Here is a 19,755-nt window from a genome sequence, read left to right on the forward strand (position 1 = left end):
TAAGATAACGACACCAAAAAATAGCTCACATTCAGGTTTCATGATCCGACGAACACGACTAAATTTACAGCACACTGTTTTACATACAAACTGCTAATAAAAGATCTCTCTGAACAACTAGTATGTCAAAAGTTAAGCACGTATTCTACATGTACAAAAGCCGACATAAATGTAACTACAAACCAGAATTCGGGTTGTTTCCTGCAAGGATAAGGGAAATTTCCAAACCTCTGCTGAAAGCCTGATTGAACATTAACCGGGTTTGGAATGTTGAGATGAAAGGGAACCATGAACAGAAGGCAATGGGAATGAATATGAGCATGCCCATTCCAGCATCAAATAACCGAGCAAGCGACCTCACTGATTTCCATAATCCAGTCTTTTTCAACACGGGTTTCCAAGCCACACAGATCTGGAGCAAAATTATACCAGTTAGTCATATCTAAGCCATGACCAATTGTTTTAAAACCAAGGGGGGGCCAAGAATATATACCGAAAGTATACCCCAACCGGTGGGTATGAAAGCCAATATGGCAGCAAATATGTCGGTCATAGTAAGGGAAGTAAGTACAACAGCAACGGCTATACCAGCAATCGCTAGCATGAAAGCAACGCCTTGTATGAACCGCAAGATCAGTTGAAAGTTCACTGATACCTTCTGGCTGAATGTAAAAATCTATAAACAAAAAAAAATATTAATAAGCAGCATTATTTTAATATTTAATCTTTGCAAATTTAGGATTTAATAAATGTTATACCTTAAAGAGTAATATAAGCACCACAAGCACTGCCCATGAAAATCCATACACCTTGACAAATACAAATATACACTATTTAGCACTCTGAATATATATATTAAAATAGATACAATTAATAATTAGTACTATACCGATAAAGACATATTTGTTCCCTGCACATCCAATTTGTAAACAATGCCGTACTGGAAAATGAAAAACCGAAGGCTCAAAATAGTCTCCATAACCCTTCCTCCAAGAGTGCGGATATGAGACTGCAAATTATGTTTCGCAATACTTAGCGGAAAAAATTGAATTCTTATAAATGGAAAAACCAAATGGGACTCGCAACGTACCAGTTCTTCATCCCACCATGTTTCCCAACTTTCTTCTCCTTTGACACCAATTCCTCCTCTATAAAAGAGCCAATTTGTCCAATCCCGAAAGTCCTCAACCGTCCTAAAAATTCATAGAACGAAGATAAATATCTAAGGTTTTATGAAAAGAATTGACTTTTTTATGAAATGAAAACTTACTTTGCCACTCGAAACCAGATGGATTGAACAAATATGGAGCAAAAAGCCATGAGAGTGCCATGAACCAACTGCTAACACTAAGAAGTATGTATCCTATCATGCCATCGTTGTACCCGTAAGAAAGGTACACCACTAACAACAGAACCACTTCCAATCTGTTTCAATAAATAAAAAATATCAAACAGATTAACACAAAAATTCGCGCGCGCGCGCGTGTGTGAGAGAGAGACGGACCCTTTGACGAAATGACTGCGTGAATAAAGCCTGTAATTCTCTGCAAATCTGATGTGGCGTACAACAAATCCCCGTCCAGTTGCATGATACTGTTGTGGAATCAAGTTTTGTTAAACTTCATTACATCAATTGAATAGAGTACACACAAAAACTTTGACCCGTTTGGCTGTGAATGGGTTGATTCATGTTATGTTTAATCTCTCAAACGGGTAGAGATATAAACAAGCCAAGCCGCACCAGAGCTACTCAAAATTGGCTCGACAAAATCTCGAACTGAGCTGAGCTTAAACAAACTTGAGACCAAGCTCCAGCTGGCTTGCCTAGCCTATATTTATAAAACTTGACCCTTTATCCACCCGTATGACCCCATTTAGAAGAGAAAGTAAGATCAAACCTTGGCACCACCGTGAAGAATTGTCCGTCCAAAGTAATGAGTTCTTGTGCCCAAAGAAAATGTGAAGAAAACAGTACAGAGTTGAAATTGCATTGTGATGAAACTAACAACCGCCTGCAAACACATCATTCAAGATTTAAACAAAAAAAAAACTATAAAAAAGAAGGATATGTTTAAATATTATATAACTGATTAAAAAAGCATAGACTTACCCTTAAGAACCCTTGCTCTAAAATAAAACCCAAAACCATGGGTATAGCTGTAAACACACCAATTTGAAACAGAAACTGTGTATTCAAAGCTGTATTTAACGCTTTGTTGTCTAACACCGTAGCTCGATCTTGAATATCTTCACCAACTCCAGATAGCGCCTGATACAATTGAAAATATAACAATCTCAAAACGTTTACAAAGCCCTAATAAGAATTTTTCTAATATAATCTCAAATCTTACCAAATACAACTTTCCGTATAGAAAAAGCCACACGGTTATCACAGTTAACTGCCCACAAATCAAAAATTAGCTTTTTTATATTACAAAATATAACTATCAAAAAAGGGCATACCATGGTACTAGAATCGAATCCGACGGTTGTAAAGTAGAATGAAAGCATTCGGAAGAAGTCAAACAGTTGACCAAGTCTGTAAATGTCTCTACTTAAGACCTGCTCACCGTTTCCGCCAGCCACTTTTCCTTCAAATAAAGCAATTTGATTCAACCCGACATCTCGTCCCTTTCCAACTTGAATATATTCATGATGAGTGATATTTCCTTGCCTCAAAGTTGAATTAAATCCTGCATTTAAACACAAATTAATATTTATAACCATTAACAAAGGTCACAGATAAAAATATCTTCAAAGAAGGCATACCAGCAAAAATATCTTCACTAATGTTGATGACACGCGAGGCTTTGCTAATACCACCGCGTGTTATGTGGAACACGCGATCGAACACATCAGGATGACCATAATGCATACGAACTCTGAACATATATTAAAGTGACATCATCACATAAGAGGTTAACCAAATATTATATTTTTTAAACAAGATAATATTATTTACATAAAAAAAAACTTACTTTAATGGACTTGCAAGAACACGCTGGCCAAGAGTTACAAAACTAGTTTCTTGATTGGACATGAAAGATGCTAAGGAAGAAACACTGCACAAATGACATGAAAATGGTAAAATAAAAAAGTAACTCTTTTAATAACTGATTTAAAATATACAATATAAATAAACCTTCCGGTAAATACATGCTCCCGAACACCAAGAATGGTAGGAAGACGGATACCATGATTACCATGGAATTCTTCAAGAAGGTTTCTCATCTTTAAAGCCTCCTCAAAATAATTATCCTGATGTATATTACAAAAGTTGATAGGAAATTTTATAATTAATATTTATATATTCAGGAAGGATGACGAGAGGGAAAGGGGTGACTCAAGTGAGGTAAGGTCTGTGAAAGATGATGATAGGAAGAAGGGCCGAGGCAGTTGCAACTATAAGTCCTTCAAAGGTTGTGACCCGCCTAAGCTGACTGGGTTAGGAGACGCAATCGCTACTCTTCAGTGGATAACCGCCATGGATAAGGTTATCCGCATTAGCGAGTGCCGTCCCGATCAAGCTGTCGGTTATGCCACCCAATCGTTTGAAGATGAGGCTATGTATTGGTGGGAGAGTGTGGAGCAGAGGAAGACCCGTGAAGAGATCAAAGAAATGAAGTGGGACGACCTGAAGGAGTTAGTAATGAAGAAGTTTTGTGCTGACGCCGAGGTTGAAAGGGCGGGGATGAAGTTCCTAAATTTGAAAGCTGGGACAATGACGCATCGTGAGTACACCACCGAGTTCAATCGAATGTCTAGGTTGGTGACCGATATGATCAACACTGAGGCTAAAAGGATCAAGTGTTATGTGAGGGGATTACCACAGAGAGTTCGCATGTTAGTCAGAACAAGTAAACCTACTACTTTCGATTCTGCTGTCGAACTCGCAGAAATGGTCTACGCAGACTTGGTTGCGGATGATGTGGTGGTGGGAGATGAGAAGAAAGAGAGGAAAGGGGTCGCTCCTGCTAAACGACCCGGTACCCAGATGTGGAACCCTAAGAACAAGCAGCCGAGAGTTTGGGAGAACAGGTCGTGCAAGACTTGTGGCAAGGCGCACAGTGGTGAGTGTAGGTGGGGAAGGGGTTCGGATACATGTCATAAGTGTGGAAAGATACATGCCGGAGAATGTAAATTTGGGTCGAATGTTTGCTACAAGTGTGGGAAGGCAGGTCATTATGCTCATGAGTGCAGTTCTAAGCCTGCATGCTACAAGTGTGGTAAGACGGGTCATTTTGCTAGGGAGTGTACCGAGAGTGAAGCTGGAGGTAGTAGAAGGAAGGATGCCGATCAAGCTAGGCCAAGAACTAGAGCCTACATGTTGACCCAAGAACAAGCCAAGCAGATTCCGGATGTTGTCACAGGTACGTTTCTAGTGAACGGTGTTTCCGCTTCTGTATTATTTGATTCGGGCGCAAACAAAAGTTTCGTAGCCACACCATTTAGTAAATTAGCTAAAATGAAATGTTGCCGAGTGTCTGAAACTTTTGTAGTAGAAACCGCCAGTGACACTTCGGTTAAAATAACAAAAATGGTTAAGAACTGTAAGATAGAATTGGAAGGACATGAGTTCCCGATTACCTTGTACGTTATGACCTTGGGAGGGTTCGATGTGGTTTTGGGTATGGATTGGTTGTCTGAGTTTGAGGCTCAGATAGTATGTAAGAGTAAGATTATAAGGTTAAAGTCATTGGATGGTAGCGCGGTAACGGTCTATGGTGATAAGGAAAGTTCTGGGCTTAATGTCATTTCGATGATGAAAGCCGAGGGTTTGCTAAGGCGAGGGTGTTGTGCCTACCTGGCGTATGTCGTCAACGCTACGGCCGAGACGAAAGAAATGAAAGATGTTCCTATTGTGCGCGACTACCCAGAAGTATTCCCTGAGGATCTTCCGGGGTTGTCACCAGAGCGAGAGATAGAATTTCAGATAGATTTAATACCAGGAGTCCAACCTGTCGCAAAAGCGCCTTACCGTCTAGCACCGTCCGAGATGAAAGAATTGATGTCACAACTGCAAGAACTCCTCGACAAAGGTTTCATAAGACCGAGTATTTCCCCGTGGGGCGCACCAGTATTGTTCGTGAAAAAGAAGGATGGGAGTATGAGGATGTGCATAGACTATCGTGAGTTGAATAAGCTTACGGTAAAGAATAGATATCCGTTGCCAAGGATTGATGATCTGTTTGACCAACTGCAAGGTTCAAGTTGGTTCTCACGAATAGATCTCAGATCAGGCTACCATCAGCTGAAGGTGAAAGAGGCAGACATCCCTAAGACAGCGTTCCGAACGCGGTATGGACACTACGAGTTCCTCGTAATGTCATTCGGTCTAACCAATGCTCCTGCAGCATTTATGGACATGATGAATAGGGTGTGTCGACCGATGTTGGATAAGTCGGTTATCGTCTTCATCGATGATATATTGGTTTATTCAAAGAGCGAGTCTGAACATGCTGAGCATCTGAGAGAGGTACTTGAGACTCTGAAGAAAGAGAAGTTGTATGCCAAGTTTTCGAAGTGCGCGTTCTGGTTAAGAGAAGTGCAATTTTTAGGTCACGTGATTAATCCTGAAGGGATTACCGTGGACCCAGCTAAGATTGAAGCGATAACGAATTGGAAGACTCCGCAGAATCCGACTGATATACGAAGTTTCCTAGGGTTAGCTGGCTACTATAGGAGATTCATCGAAGGTTTCTCCAAGATAGCCGCACCGCTGACCGGTATGACCCGAAAGTCGATAGTATTCAGTTGGGGAAAGTTTCAGGAAGAAGCCTTTGAAGAATTGAAGAAGAGGCTCACGCAAGCTCCAATCCTTACTTTGCCCGATGGCGACGAGGATTTCGTTGTTTGTGCTGATGCCTCGCATCAAGGGTTAGGTTGCGTGTTGATGCAATGGGGGAAGGTGATAGCTTACGCGTCTAGACAGTTGAAGGTCCATGAAAGTACTTATCCGACGCATGATCTGGAGTTAGCAGCTGTAGTGCATGCTCTTAAGATATGGAGGCATTATCTGTACGGTACTAAGTGTACTATCTATACCGATCATAAGAGTTTAAAGTACTTCTTCGAACAGAAAGAACTGAACATGAGGCAGAGAAGATGGTTAGAATTGATAAAGGATTACGACTGTGAGATTAGGTATTACCCCGGTAAAGCTAACGTGGTCGCTGATGCGTTAAGTCGTAAGAATGAGGAAGTCCTTGCAACAGTGAAGTCATATAAGTTGATCATGAACTCAAGTCTTTTTGAAGAAATCATCAAAGTGCAGTCAGAAGTGTTAGTAGACGAAGGGTTAGTAAAGAAAGAAATGATTTATGGCCAGCAAGATGAGTTGATGGAAAACACTCATGGAGTTAAAACTAGATTTGACCGTATGTGGATTCCACGCCATGGTGATCTTAGAAGTCGAATCTTAGATGAAGCTCATAAGTCAAGGTACTCAATCCATCCTGGAGCTACAAAGATGTACCAAGACTTGAAAAGAGATTACTGGTGGCCAGGAATGAAGAATGATGTAGTGGATTATGTTAGTAAGTGCTTAACTTGCTTACAAGTCAAGGCCGAGCACCAAAAGCCTTATGGGAAGATGCAACCGCTAGAGATACCTGAGTGGAAATGGGAACACATCACCATGGATTTCATAACTAAGCTACCTCGTACAGCTAAGCAACATGATACCATCTGGGTGATTGTGGACCGTTTGACCAAGAGTGCTCACTTTCTGCCCATACGAGAGGCCATCTCGTCAGAAATGTTAGCAAGCTTGTTCATCAAGGAAGTTGTAACCAAGCATGGAGTACCGTTATCGATCGTGTCCGATAGAGATACACGGTTTACTTCGAGGTTCTGGAAGAAATTCCATGAAGCTATGGGGACGAGGTTGAACATCGGTACGGCGTATCATCCTCAAACTGATGGACAGTCCGAAAGGACGATCCAAACCCTTGAGGATATGCTACGTACTTGTGTTTTAGATTATGGTGGAAGTTGGGATGATCATCTGCATCTGGCAGAGTTCTCCTATAACAACAGTTACCATTCATGTATTGGTATGCCACCGTTTGAGATGCTTTACGGTAGACGATGTAGAACCCCGGTGTGTTGGGGCGAGATTGGTCAGAAAGAAATGGGAAGCCTAGAAGTAGTTCAAAGTACTTCTTCGAACAGAAAGAACTGAACATGAGGCAGAGAAGATGGTTAGAATTGATAAAGGATTACGACTGTGAGATTAGGTATTACCCCGGTAAAGCTAACGTGGTCGCTGATGCGTTAAGTCGTAAGAATGAGGAAGTCCTTGCAACAGTGAAGTCATATAAGTTGATCATGAACTCAAGTCTTTTTGAAGAAATCATCAAAGTGCAGTCAGAAGTGTTAGTAGACGAAGGGTTAGTAAAGAAAGAAATGATTTATGGCCAGCAAGATGAGTTGATGGAAAACACTCATGGAGTTAAAACTAGATTTGACCGTATGTGGATTCCACGCCATGGTGATCTTAGAAGTCGAATCTTAGATGAAGCTCATAAGTCAAGGTACTCAATCCATCCTGGAGCTACAAAGATGTACCAAGACTTGAAAAGAGATTACTGGTGGCCAGGAATGAAGAATGATGTAGTGGATTATGTTAGTAAGTGCTTAACTTGCTTACAAGTCAAGGCCGAGCACCAAAAGCCTTATGGGAAGATGCAACCGCTAGAGATACCTGAGTGGAAATGGGAACACATCACCATGGATTTCATAACTAAGCTACCTCGTACAGCTAAGCAACATGATACCATCTGGGTGATTGTGGACCGTTTGACCAAGAGTGCTCACTTTCTGCCCATACGAGAGGCCATCTCGTCAGAAATGTTAGCAAGCTTGTTCATCAAGGAAGTTGTAACCAAGCATGGAGTACCGTTATCGATCGTGTCCGATAGAGATACACGGTTTACTTCGAGGTTCTGGAAGAAATTCCATGAAGCTATGGGGACGAGGTTGAACATCGGTACGGCGTATCATCCTCAAACTGATGGACAGTCCGAAAGGACGATCCAAACCCTTGAGGATATGCTACGTACTTGTGTTTTAGATTATGGTGGAAGTTGGGATGATCATCTGCATCTGGCAGAGTTCTCCTATAACAACAGTTACCATTCATGTATTGGTATGCCACCGTTTGAGATGCTTTACGGTAGACGATGTAGAACCCCGGTGTGTTGGGGCGAGATTGGTCAGAAAGAAATGGGAAGCCTAGAAGTAGTTCAAAGTACTTCTTCGAACAGAAAGAACTGAACATGAGGCAGAGAAGATGGTTAGAATTGATAAAGGATTACGACTGTGAGATTAGGTATTACCCCGGTAAAGCTAACGTGGTCGCTGATGCGTTAAGTCGTAAGAATGAGGAAGTCCTTGCAACAGTGAAGTCATATAAGTTGATCATGAACTCAAGTCTTTTTGAAGAAATCATCAAAGTGCAGTCAGAAGTGTTAGTAGACGAAGGGTTAGTAAAGAAAGAAATGATTTATGGCCAGCAAGATGAGTTGATGGAAAACACTCATGGAGTTAAAACTAGATTTGACCGTATGTGGATTCCACGCCATGGTGATCTTAGAAGTCGAATCTTAGATGAAGCTCATAAGTCAAGGTACTCAATCCATCCTGGAGCTACAAAGATGTACCAAGACTTGAAAAGAGATTACTGGTGGCCAGGAATGAAGAATGATGTAGTGGATTATGTTAGTAAGTGCTTAACTTGCTTACAAGTCAAGGCCGAGCACCAAAAGCCTTATGGGAAGATGCAACCGCTAGAGATACCTGAGTGGAAATGGGAACACATCACCATGGATTTCATAACTAAGCTACCTCGTACAGCTAAGCAACATGATACCATCTGGGTGATTGTGGACCGTTTGACCAAGAGTGCTCACTTTCTGCCCATACGAGAGGCCATCTCGTCAGAAATGTTAGCAAGCTTGTTCATCAAGGAAGTTGTAACCAAGCATGGAGTACCGTTATCGATCGTGTCCGATAGAGATACACGGTTTACTTCGAGGTTCTGGAAGAAATTCCATGAAGCTATGGGGACGAGGTTGAACATCGGTACGACGTATCATCCTCAAACTGATGGACAGTCCGAAAGGACGATCCAAACCCTTGAGGATATGCTACGTACTTGTGTTTTAGATTATGGTGGAAGTTGGGATGATCATCTGCATCTGGCAGAGTTCTCCTATAACAACAGTTACCATTCATGTATTGGTATGCCACCGTTTGAGATGCTTTACGGTAGACGATGTAGAACCCCGGTGTGTTGGGGCGAGATTGGTCAGAAAGAAATGGGAAGCCTAGAAGTAGTTCAAAGTACTTCTTCGAACAGAAAGAACTGAACATGAGGCAGAGAAGATGGTTAGAATTGATAAAGGATTACGACTGTGAGATTAGGTATTACCCCGGTAAAGCTAACGTGGTCGCTGATGCGTTAAGTCGTAAGAATGAGGAAGTCCTTGCAACAGTGAAGTCATATAAGTTGATCATGAACTCAAGTCTTTTTGAAGAAATCATCAAAGTGCAGTCAGAAGTGTTAGTAGACGAAGGGTTAGTAAAGAAAGAAATGATTTATGGCCAGCAAGATGAGTTGATGGAAAACACTCATGGAGTTAAAACTAGATTTGACCGTATGTGGATTCCACGCCATGGTGATCTTAGAAGTCGAATCTTAGATGAAGCTCATAAGTCAAGGTACTCAATCCATCCTGGAGCTACAAAGATGTACCAAGACTTGAAAAGAGATTACTGGTGGCCAGGAATGAAGAATGATGTAGTGGATTATGTTAGTAAGTGCTTAACTTGCTTACAAGTCAAGGCCGAGCACCAAAAGCCTTATGGGAAGATGCAACCGCTAGAGATACCTGAGTGGAAATGGGAACACATCACCATGGATTTCATAACTAAGCTACCTCGTACAGCTAAGCAACATGATACCATCTGGGTGATTGTGGACCGTTTGACCAAGAGTGCTCACTTTCTGCCCATACGAGAGGCCATCTCGTCAGAAATGTTAGCAAGCTTGTTCATCAAGGAAGTTGTAACCAAGCATGGAGTACCGTTATCGATCGTGTCCGATAGAGATACACGGTTTACTTCGAGGTTCTGGAAGAAATTCCATGAAGCTATGGGGACGAGGTTGAACATCGGTACGGCGTATCATCCTCAAACTGATGGACAGTCCGAAAGGACGATCCAAACCCTTGAGGATATGCTACGTACTTGTGTTTTAGATTATGGTGGAAGTTGGGATGATCATCTGCATCTGGCAGAGTTCTCCTATAACAACAGTTACCATTCATGTATTGGTATGCCACCGTTTGAGATGCTTTACGGTAGACGATGTAGAACCCCGGTGTGTTGGGGCGAGATTGGTTAGAAAGAAATGGGAAGCCTAGAAGTAGTTCAAAGTACTTCTTCGAACAGAAAGAACTGAACATGAGGCAGAGAAGATGGTTAGAATTGATAAAGGATTACGACTGTGAGATTAGGTATTACCCTGGTAAAGCTAACGTGGTCGCTGATGCGTTAAGTCGTAAGAATGAGGAAGTCCTTGCAACAGTGAAGTCATATAAGTTGATCATGAACTCAAGTCTTTTTGAAGAAATCATCAAAGTGCAGTCAGAAGTGTTAGTAGACGAAGGGTTAGTAAAGAAAGAAATGATTTATGGCCAGCAAGATGAGTTGATGGAAAACACTCATGGAGTTAAAACTAGATTTGACCGTATGTGGATTCCACGCCATGGTGATCTTAGAAGTCGAATCTTAGATGAAGCTCATAAGTCAAGGTACTCAATCCATCCTGGAGCTACAAAGATGTACCAAGACTTGAAAAGAGATTACTGGTGGCCAGGAATGAAGAATGATGTAGTGGATTATGTTAGTAAGTGCTTAACTTGCTTACAAGTCAAGGCCGAGCACCAAAAGCCTTATGGGAAGATGCAACCGCTAGAGATACCTGAGTGGAAATGGGAACACATCACCATGGATTTCATAACTAAGCTACCTCGTACAGCTAAGCAACATGATACCATCTGGGTGATTGTGGACCGTTTGACCAAGAGTGCTCACTTTCTGCCCATACGAGAGGCCATCTCGTCAGAAATGTTAGCAAGCTTGTTCATCAAGGAAGTTGTAACCAAGCATGGAGTACCGTTATCGATCGTGTCCGATAGAGATACACGGTTTACTTCGAGGTTCTGGAAGAAATTCCATGAAGCTATGGGGACGAGGTTGAACATCGGTACGGCGTATCATCCTCAAACTGATGGACAGTCCGAAAGGACGATCCAAACCCTTGAGGATATGCTACGTACTTGTGTTTTAGATTATGGTGGAAGTTGGGATGATCATCTGCATCTGGCAGAGTTCTCCTATAACAACAGTTACCATTCATGTATTGGTATGCCACCGTTTGAGATGCTTTACGGTAGACGATGTAGAACCCCGGTGTGTTGGGGCGAGATTGGTCAGAAAGAAATGGGAAGCCTAGAAGTAGTTCAAAGTACTTCTTCGAACAGAAAGAACTGAACATGAGGCAGAGAAGATGGTTAGAATTGATAAAGGATTACGACTGTGAGATTAGGTATTACCCCGGTAAAGCTAACGTGGTCGCTGATGCGTTAAGTCGTAAGAATGAGGAAGTCCTTGCAACAGTGAAGTCATATAAGTTGATCATGAACTCAAGTCTTTTTGAAGAAATCATCAAAGTGCAGTCAGAAGTGTTAGTAGACGAAGGGTTAGTAAAGAAAGAAATGATTTATGGCCAGCAAGATGAGTTGATGGAAAACACTCATGGAGTTAAAACTAGATTTGACCGTATGTGGATTCCACGCCATGGTGATCTTAGAAGTCGAATCTTAGATGAAGCTCATAAGTCAAGGTACTCAATCCATCCTGGAGCTACAAAGATGTACCAAGACTTGAAAAGAGATTACTGGTGGCCAGGAATGAAGAATGATGTAGTGGATTATGTTAGTAAGTGCTTAACTTGCTTACAAGTCAAGGCCGAGCACCAAAAGCCTTATGGGAAGATGCAACCGCTAGAGATACCTGAGTGGAAATGGGAACACATCACCATGGATTTCATAACTAAGCTACCTCGTACAGCTAAGCAACATGATACCATCTGGGTGATTGTGGACCGTTTGACCAAGAGTGCTCACTTTCTGCCCATACGAGAGGCCATCTCGTCAGAAATGTTAGCAAGCTTGTTCATCAAGGAAGTTGTAACCAAGCATGGAGTACCGTTATCAATCGTGTCCGATAGAGATACACGGTTTACTTCGAGGTTCTGGAAGAAATTCCATGAAGCTATGGGGACGAGGTTGAACATCGGTACGGCGTATCATCCTCAAACTGATGGACAGTCCAAAAGGACGATCCAAACCCTTGAGGATATGCTACGTACTTGTGTTTTAGATTTTGGTGGAAGTTGGGATGATCATCTGCATCTGGCAGAGTTCTCCTATAACAACAGTTACCATTCAAGTATTGGTATGCCACCGTTTGAGATGCTTTACGGTAGACGATGTAGAACCCCGGTGTGTTGGGGCGAGATTGGTCAGAAAGAAATGGGAAGCCTAGAAGTAGTTCAAGAAACGTCTTCAAAGCTCGATCAGATCAAAGCAAGATTGAAAGCCGCGCAAGACAGACAAAAGTCTTATGCAGATAAGCGGCGACGACCAATTGAGTTTAACGTGGGTGACTATGTGATGCTCAAGGTCTCGCCTTGGAAAGGAATTATCCGTTTTAGGAAAAGAGGAAAGTTGAGTCCGAGGTACATTGGACCGTTCAAGATTGTAGGTCGTGTGGGTGAAGTAGCTTATAAACTGGATTTACCCGATGAGTTAGAAGGAATTCATTCAACCTTCCATGTTTCTCATCTGAGGAAGTGTCTAGCTGATGACACGTCTCACATGCCATTAATGGACATTGAGGTTGATGAACAATTGAACTACATCGAGCAACCGATAGAGATCGTTGATCGCAAGGAGAAGCAGCTTCGTCACAAGATTATACCTTTGGTAAAAGTAATATGGAAACACCGCAAGGGATCAGATGCTACTTGGGAAGCCGAGGATGAGATGCGCAAGTTTTACCCTAGTTTGTTTATGTAATAGTTAGGTTTCGGGGACGAAACCTCTTTAAGGGGGGAAGACTTGTAACATCCTAAAATTTTAATGATGAATAAAGGAAGTTATGTTTAGTGATTTCGCGTAATTGATTAATGTCGGGGAAGGAGCGAGTCTTGGACTTGGATTAATTGAGATGGGTTAAATGAGAATGGGATTTCAGGGATATAAATACCCCCAAAATCCCAAAATATCTTCATTTTCCCCCACTCTTTTAAACACACACATACACACACACCAAGCACACCCAAAACCGCCGCCGGCCGGGCCGAGAAAGAAGGAAGGATCGAGCGAGGTCCGGGTAAGAGAGAAAGATTAGTGGTGATACCAAGATAAACGAGATCCAAACAAGCTCAAAAGGTATGATTCTTGATCTTGGAAGTTTAAAGATCCGAGCTTTTAGTGTATAAACGACCGAAAATGGTCGGGAAGTGTAGTGGGTGGTATTGAACCTTAACAAGGGTGTTAAAATCGCCCGAAATGTTGATCAGAAACCGAAACAGCGGACATCTAGGCAACTTCGCCTTCATCTGGGCAACTTCGCCTTCATCTGGGCAACTTCGCCTTCAAGCGATGAACTTCGCCTGCAAGCTAAGTTCGCCTGATGAACTTCGTCTGCAAGCTAAGTTCGCCTGATGACAAGTTCGCCTGAGGTTTAAGTTCGCCTGATGATAAGTTCGCCTGAGGTTTAACTTCGCCTAAAGCTAAGTTCGCCTGAGGTTTAACTTCGCCTAAAGCTAAGTTCGCCAAAGGTTTAACTTCGCCTAAAGCCAAGTTCGTTTAGAAAATAAATTTAAAATCTAATGAAAATGTGTTAAGACAGTTAATGGAAATAAAATTTTTCCAAGCTGACCTGGCAGCTCGACCCCAGCCAGGGGCTCTGCCCCTTGGACCCTGCTAGGGGCTGCCGCCCCTAGACCCCGCTGCCAGGGGCGCTGCCCCCGGACCCCCGTTCGTTGTGGGTAGTAATTAAGACTAGAAAGATGTTATAAGTAGTGATAGTTAAATTGATATGTATACTTGTTATACAGTCAGCCGTGCACAACTGAAGAAAGGGATTACGATCAACGGAGAACGTAACCGTGTTCAGGTGAGTTTCTAGCCCCTATTTATGTGTTACGTTTTCGGGGCTGTGTGCATACTCAATATGTTTGTTAATACACTTATCCTAAGAGATAAGTGTATGCCTTATGTGGATAATGTGAAATGTATGAATGATTGCTTGATGGTACGTGAACGATCTTCGGATATTGCACGTACTGTCAGGTTGTAACGCTATGTATAAGGTAAGTATGTTATGTATGTTTATGTGTATGAACATGATAGAGATAATAGAAGAAAGAAATGATAATGTATGGTTGTATGGTTACGAAAAAGGGTACCGAGCCCTAATAATACTCGAGGTATGATGTATGGTTGTATGGTAACGAAGAGGGAATCGAACCCTACTAATATTCGAGAACTAGGGAACCGAACCCTACTAATATTCGAGGAAGAAGGGTACCGAGCCCTAATAATACTCGAGGAAAGAGGGTACCGAGCCCTAATAATACTCGAGGAAAGAGGGTACCGAGCCCTAATAATACTCGAGGAAAGAGGGTACCGAGCCCTAATAATACTCGAGGAAAGAGGGTACCGAGCCCTAATAATACTCGAGGAATGTAGGGCGTAATGCTCTTTATAACATAAGATAAGAAAGTATGAATGTAAGAAAGTATGAAAGTATGAAAGTATAAAAGTATGAATGAAAGAATATAATGTTATGTGAATGGTATGATTATGTGATTATCTAGAACTCACTCAGCGTAGCTGACTTTTAGTATGCATGCAGGTGAGTAGGATGAGGCAGCTCGCTTGAGGAGACACATGGCACTGAACAAGAATCCGGCATCTGAAGACCTATGATGTGTTAATTTTAATGCTTTAATGTGAAAGACAATAAATGTTTTGAGACAAGTTATGAATTATGTAAAGTTTTATGAAAGTTTTATTTTCCGCGTAAATGTTTTAATTAACTCTGATATTTAGAACTGTGTTTATGAGTAAATCCAACACGAAAGTAGGGTTACCGGTAACGGGGCCTTACAAATGTTCAATTGTAATCCCCGAGACTAAATAGAAAGAAACTTACAATTTTATCAACAATCTCTTGGACATTTTTATCGAAACCTCGTGTTTTTAACTTTCTTGCTTCTTTCCACAAGACTGTCCTATCAATCTCCTCTTCCTTCTTTCCAGTTTGTTGCATCTAGATAATCAAGAATAACAAAATTTAATTAACGTAAACAGGTACAAGTAAGCTATTCTATTAAATTAGTTCATACAATATCAAAAGTAAGTCCGGCATATCCCTTTCTGCTCAAACGATGATTGTATTTATGATGTGCACGGACACTTTTAGCTTTCTTACTTTTATCTTGCATTAGACACATTAAACATTAAACGAACATTAAATTAAAAATTAGTAACTATATAACAAAAACAAAAGTGACATTTGTTGTATAAGTGGCAAGAGTAAATTCAGAATACAAGAGTAAAAAATTCTATGTTGGAGCTTAATTATCGAGTAGTTATTTGCTCATATGACGTTAATTCCCGAGCAGCTTATTCACGAACACTTAGAGGCTGAATGTTGCTGCTGTTCACGAACAGAAATGGGTCAGAACAATTGCTGATTCACACAGTTAGACACATTTCTGCAGGGGCATATTCGGTATTTTGGGGCAATGTGGTCATTTTTCAGCAGACACTGCAGGGGTTTGCTTAATGCATAAAACGGTAAAAACTCAGGAGTTTCCGAACAGGCTGCAGCTGATGGAAATGTTATTTCACAAACAAATAAGAGCAGGGGCATTTTAGTACTTAGCTGCCTGACACAAAGGTCTCGAGTAATTATTTGCTGCTGACCCGAATTAAGTCAAAACTAAACTATGACCAGAATAATTGTTGCCACAATTACAAAACTGCCCTTTGATTTGAAACGATATGTTTCCAGCTAAATTTAACCAGATGCTAAATTACTCTATATGTAGTCTTGACCCGTTTAATGCACAAAATGCATTTTAACTTTATAAGGTCAAACTGTCACAAATTCTTAAACCATTTTGCTGTTTGAAATGCCCAAATAGTCAATGCACTAATCTGTTACATTTTAGTGATATGGAATACACGTGGCACGCCATGTCACCTTGGTTGCCTATGTGGCAGATTAACCTATTTGATATGAGAAATTCAATATCAATTTTAACTTTTTAACACTAACAAACACATCCAAAGTAACGAGGATTACTAACAGAATATATAGTCTGCATTTGAGCTAACAATTATTAAATTCAAGTTTGACGAACCTGCCACTTTTTGGAAAGTCTTTGTGCTACGAAGAGTTTCCAATCTTCTTTTTTCAAAAACTTATACGTAGCAGGGGGATCGACTAATGCCTTTGGGTTATTTTTATGCGGCTCGATGAAAATCTTGTATAGATTATGTTTAAAGTTTCTCCACTTCGTCCCAATTGATTGGATACTTTGCTTTCGACTATTCGGGTCAACTTCAAAATATTTCTGAAACATAAATAATATAATTTTCAACAAAAAGAAAAGAAGTTAGGATTCATTAGATGTTAGACTTACCAAAACAAATTTCCATGCATCTTCCTTGGTTTCTTTGGGTACGTCCAGCCAACACTCATAAGTAATTGGAATCATAGTTCTTGCAGTCATTCCCTCAAAAGTAGCGAGTTTTGTTGCTCCTTCTCCAATTGGGACACCTTTTTTATTGTAAGTAATTATGATTTTCCCTCTATTAGCTTTTCTTTTTATTGTCGGACCGCTATCTGATTCGGTTTGCTCATCGCAGTCCGAGTTTGGATTATTACTTTGAGCAAACTCTAAAAAGGCCTCTACTCCTTCGTCATATGCATTTGACAATCGCTTAGACGTAATCCGTGATTTGTCCATGACCATTTGTTATTACTAATTTAAAAATATAACATTAAACGATCTACAAAAGCATATTGCTATATATTAAGCTCTTAAAAGAAGCATCATAATTCTTCCAAAACACTATATTAATAATAATGCGGTTTACCGTGACAAACCTAGCATTAGTGGTGTCTAGTACTAAAACATGACATAGAAAACAATAAACATATCAAAAAGTGTAGTAGACATAATAATTGAGTCTGTAAATATAACCTAAACTTATAATCATCTGTCAGTTGTGGATATAAGCACACATATACCTTCAAATGAGCGAATAAATATGCTTTGAAGATAAACGTAAACCTAATTTAAGATCCAGAAAAACTTACACAGCGAAAGAATCAGAGCTTCAAACTCGCAATCGAAGATCAATATAGTGATTTAGGGTTCTGTGTGTTTTGGGAGTGTATCCAGTTTTCATAATAATTATATAAATTGTAAGATGACATTAAACATGACACACAAAATTAAAGTGTCTCCCGTGTTTCTTTTCTATACTTTTATGACAAAGATTACATTTTTTATGACAAGCGATTTTGCACATGTCAATTATTCGCCGTGTGTCATAATTTGCGTGCCATTGTTTATGATTGAGTTTGAAAAATGTTTATTGGCTTATTAGTGTTTCAAAAAGACAATAAGTTAAAATATGTTTAGCAATCATAAAAATATTTTTTATTTTAGCTTTTTGAAAGAGTTAAAAAACAGTTTTTCAAAAGTCTCAAATCGTTTCTTTTTAAAATGGCTTTTTGAAAAAACCAATAAATCAATAAGCATTTTTCAAACTCAATCCAAACATAAATGTTCATTTTCTAAATAGCAAAATGTTGAGACAGAGGGGGGCTAACGCCATATTACAACAAGAACAAAAGTAGGATTATTTTTTTAAATAATAAAGATGGGGTTTTATGTTAAGTGTTCCCCAGTTCTACTTAATAGAGAAAAAGAAAGGAAATTGATGAAAAGATTGAGATGTTTGTGTTCTCAAGTTTCATTTAAAGAAGGAAGGAAAGGAATAGAGAATATTTGTGTTCCAAAGTTTCATTAAAAGAAAGAAAAAGAAATAGTAAGGAAATAAAAAATAAAATGGTGCGATTTGGTTTCTTTCCAAATTGGAAAGAATAAGAAGGAAAGAAAGTTGGGGAGAAAGAAAAAAAAAAGGAGAGAAAAGAAAGGAAAGGAAAAGCATACACTTTCTTTTCTTTTTTCTCCTTAAGTAAACTCGGGAACACAACGTTGAAGTCCACCCGTTTTAGAGGAAGTCTTTTGTGGAGGTAAATATTCCATAGCCTAATAAATACGCTTAGGTCATGAGGCATACTCTAACTCATCTTAACTCCACATAAGCACAAGATCACTTATTCTTCTCTCTTTCACTCTATCTCACCCAAAGGAAATTGTTTAACCCTTTTAACGTTACCTCACTCATATTAATTGTTAATTTAATATATTATTCTTTGCCTTTTAACCTGTTAAAAGCATAATCCATGGCCCCTTTTTTTAACAAAGTTAACACAAGTGAGAGTGGTTTAATACATCTTTTAAGTGTCATGTCATTTTAACCTATGTTGGGGTCAGAGTATACCCCATGGTCTTAGTCTTTTCACTATGGAGGGGATTTAAAGCCACGCCACATCATCAGCACGTGAGAAACGGGGCTTCGAAACCCTTCTCCAAAACGCTCCGCTGTAATTTAAAGCCCCTTGAGCGCCCCAATATATCTCTACTATATATAAATCATGAGTTAGGAACCTCTTAATTTTTAAGAGGTACCAAACTCATTTCTTTAGGTACTACCTTTATAACATGTAATAAAAAAGTTAAGAGGACATCAAGGTTTTTTTATCCGTTCCCTTTAACGATACATTCAATTTGTTGAATTATAATTAAAGTTTTTACCTTTCAACTATACCCAACTTTTGCAAATATTAATAACTACATTTCTAACCCCCCCCCCCCCCCCCTAAGTTTTCCCACATGTTCCTTTATTTTGTTTTTCTACTTTTTAAGCATGCCATTATAACGTGCTTATTTTTTATTTATATTTAAACATAAATATTACTAAATAACGAGACATGGACTATAAGATGCAAGCCATTGTTACGTCAATGCACAATTATTTTATTAAGTGTGTATATATTTTGTTCCCCCCCCCCCCCCTAACTAAACAGTTTAATTTAATGGTGGTTTCCGGTGGTTTCGTTTTTTCCTCCAACGTGGTTGTAAACCTCCGAACACCACTGGTGATCAATGTACCTATAAAAAAGGGAAATTTCCCAAAATAGTAATTTTTTACCATGGTTTTTCACAAATAGCCCAAAGACCAAACAAAATGCTCAAACTAGCCAAAAAATTCCGTCAGATCCGACTACAACCATTTTTGATCCGATTGAATTTTTGGGCCTTTAAAATCGCGTCATGTGTCAACGTTTTAATAGATCTGACTGAATTTCTTAAAATTCTGTCGGATCCGACTGAATTTTAGTGGGTCTGACTGGATTCTTCATCTTCTACCTCTCAAACCCTAAACCTCCATCTTCATTTTTCTTATTTCTACACATAATCAAGCAAATCAATAGTGCAAATCACTTAGTTTTTTGAGAAGAACACAA

General features: G+C 39.9%; 1 protein-coding gene across 1 annotated transcript; it reads right to left on the reverse strand.

Annotated features, from left to right (window-relative positions):
* Positions 1 to 5: 5 nt before the first annotated feature.
* Positions 6 to 3,270, reverse strand: LOC143573668 (callose synthase 9-like; the record flags this gene model as incomplete). The annotated part of the gene is made up of 14 exons (XM_077058483.1): positions 6 to 412; positions 494 to 676; positions 759 to 809; positions 890 to 1,009; positions 1,091 to 1,193; positions 1,267 to 1,425; positions 1,505 to 1,593; positions 1,899 to 2,012; positions 2,111 to 2,269; positions 2,352 to 2,399; positions 2,464 to 2,693; positions 2,770 to 2,882; positions 2,979 to 3,062; positions 3,143 to 3,270. Coding segments are annotated over 14 exons (1,818 nt in total), but the record flags the coding sequence as incomplete, so codon positions are not given.
* Positions 3,271 to 19,755: the final 16,485 nt, after the last annotated feature.

Source organism: Bidens hawaiensis, unplaced genomic scaffold (genome assembly GCF_021521415.1).
Source record: "Bidens hawaiensis isolate Kalapana, Puna unplaced genomic scaffold, B.hawaiensis_p1.1 tig00026608_1, whole genome shotgun sequence".
Classification (NCBI taxonomy): Eukaryota; Viridiplantae; Streptophyta; class Magnoliopsida; order Asterales; family Asteraceae; genus Bidens; species Bidens hawaiensis.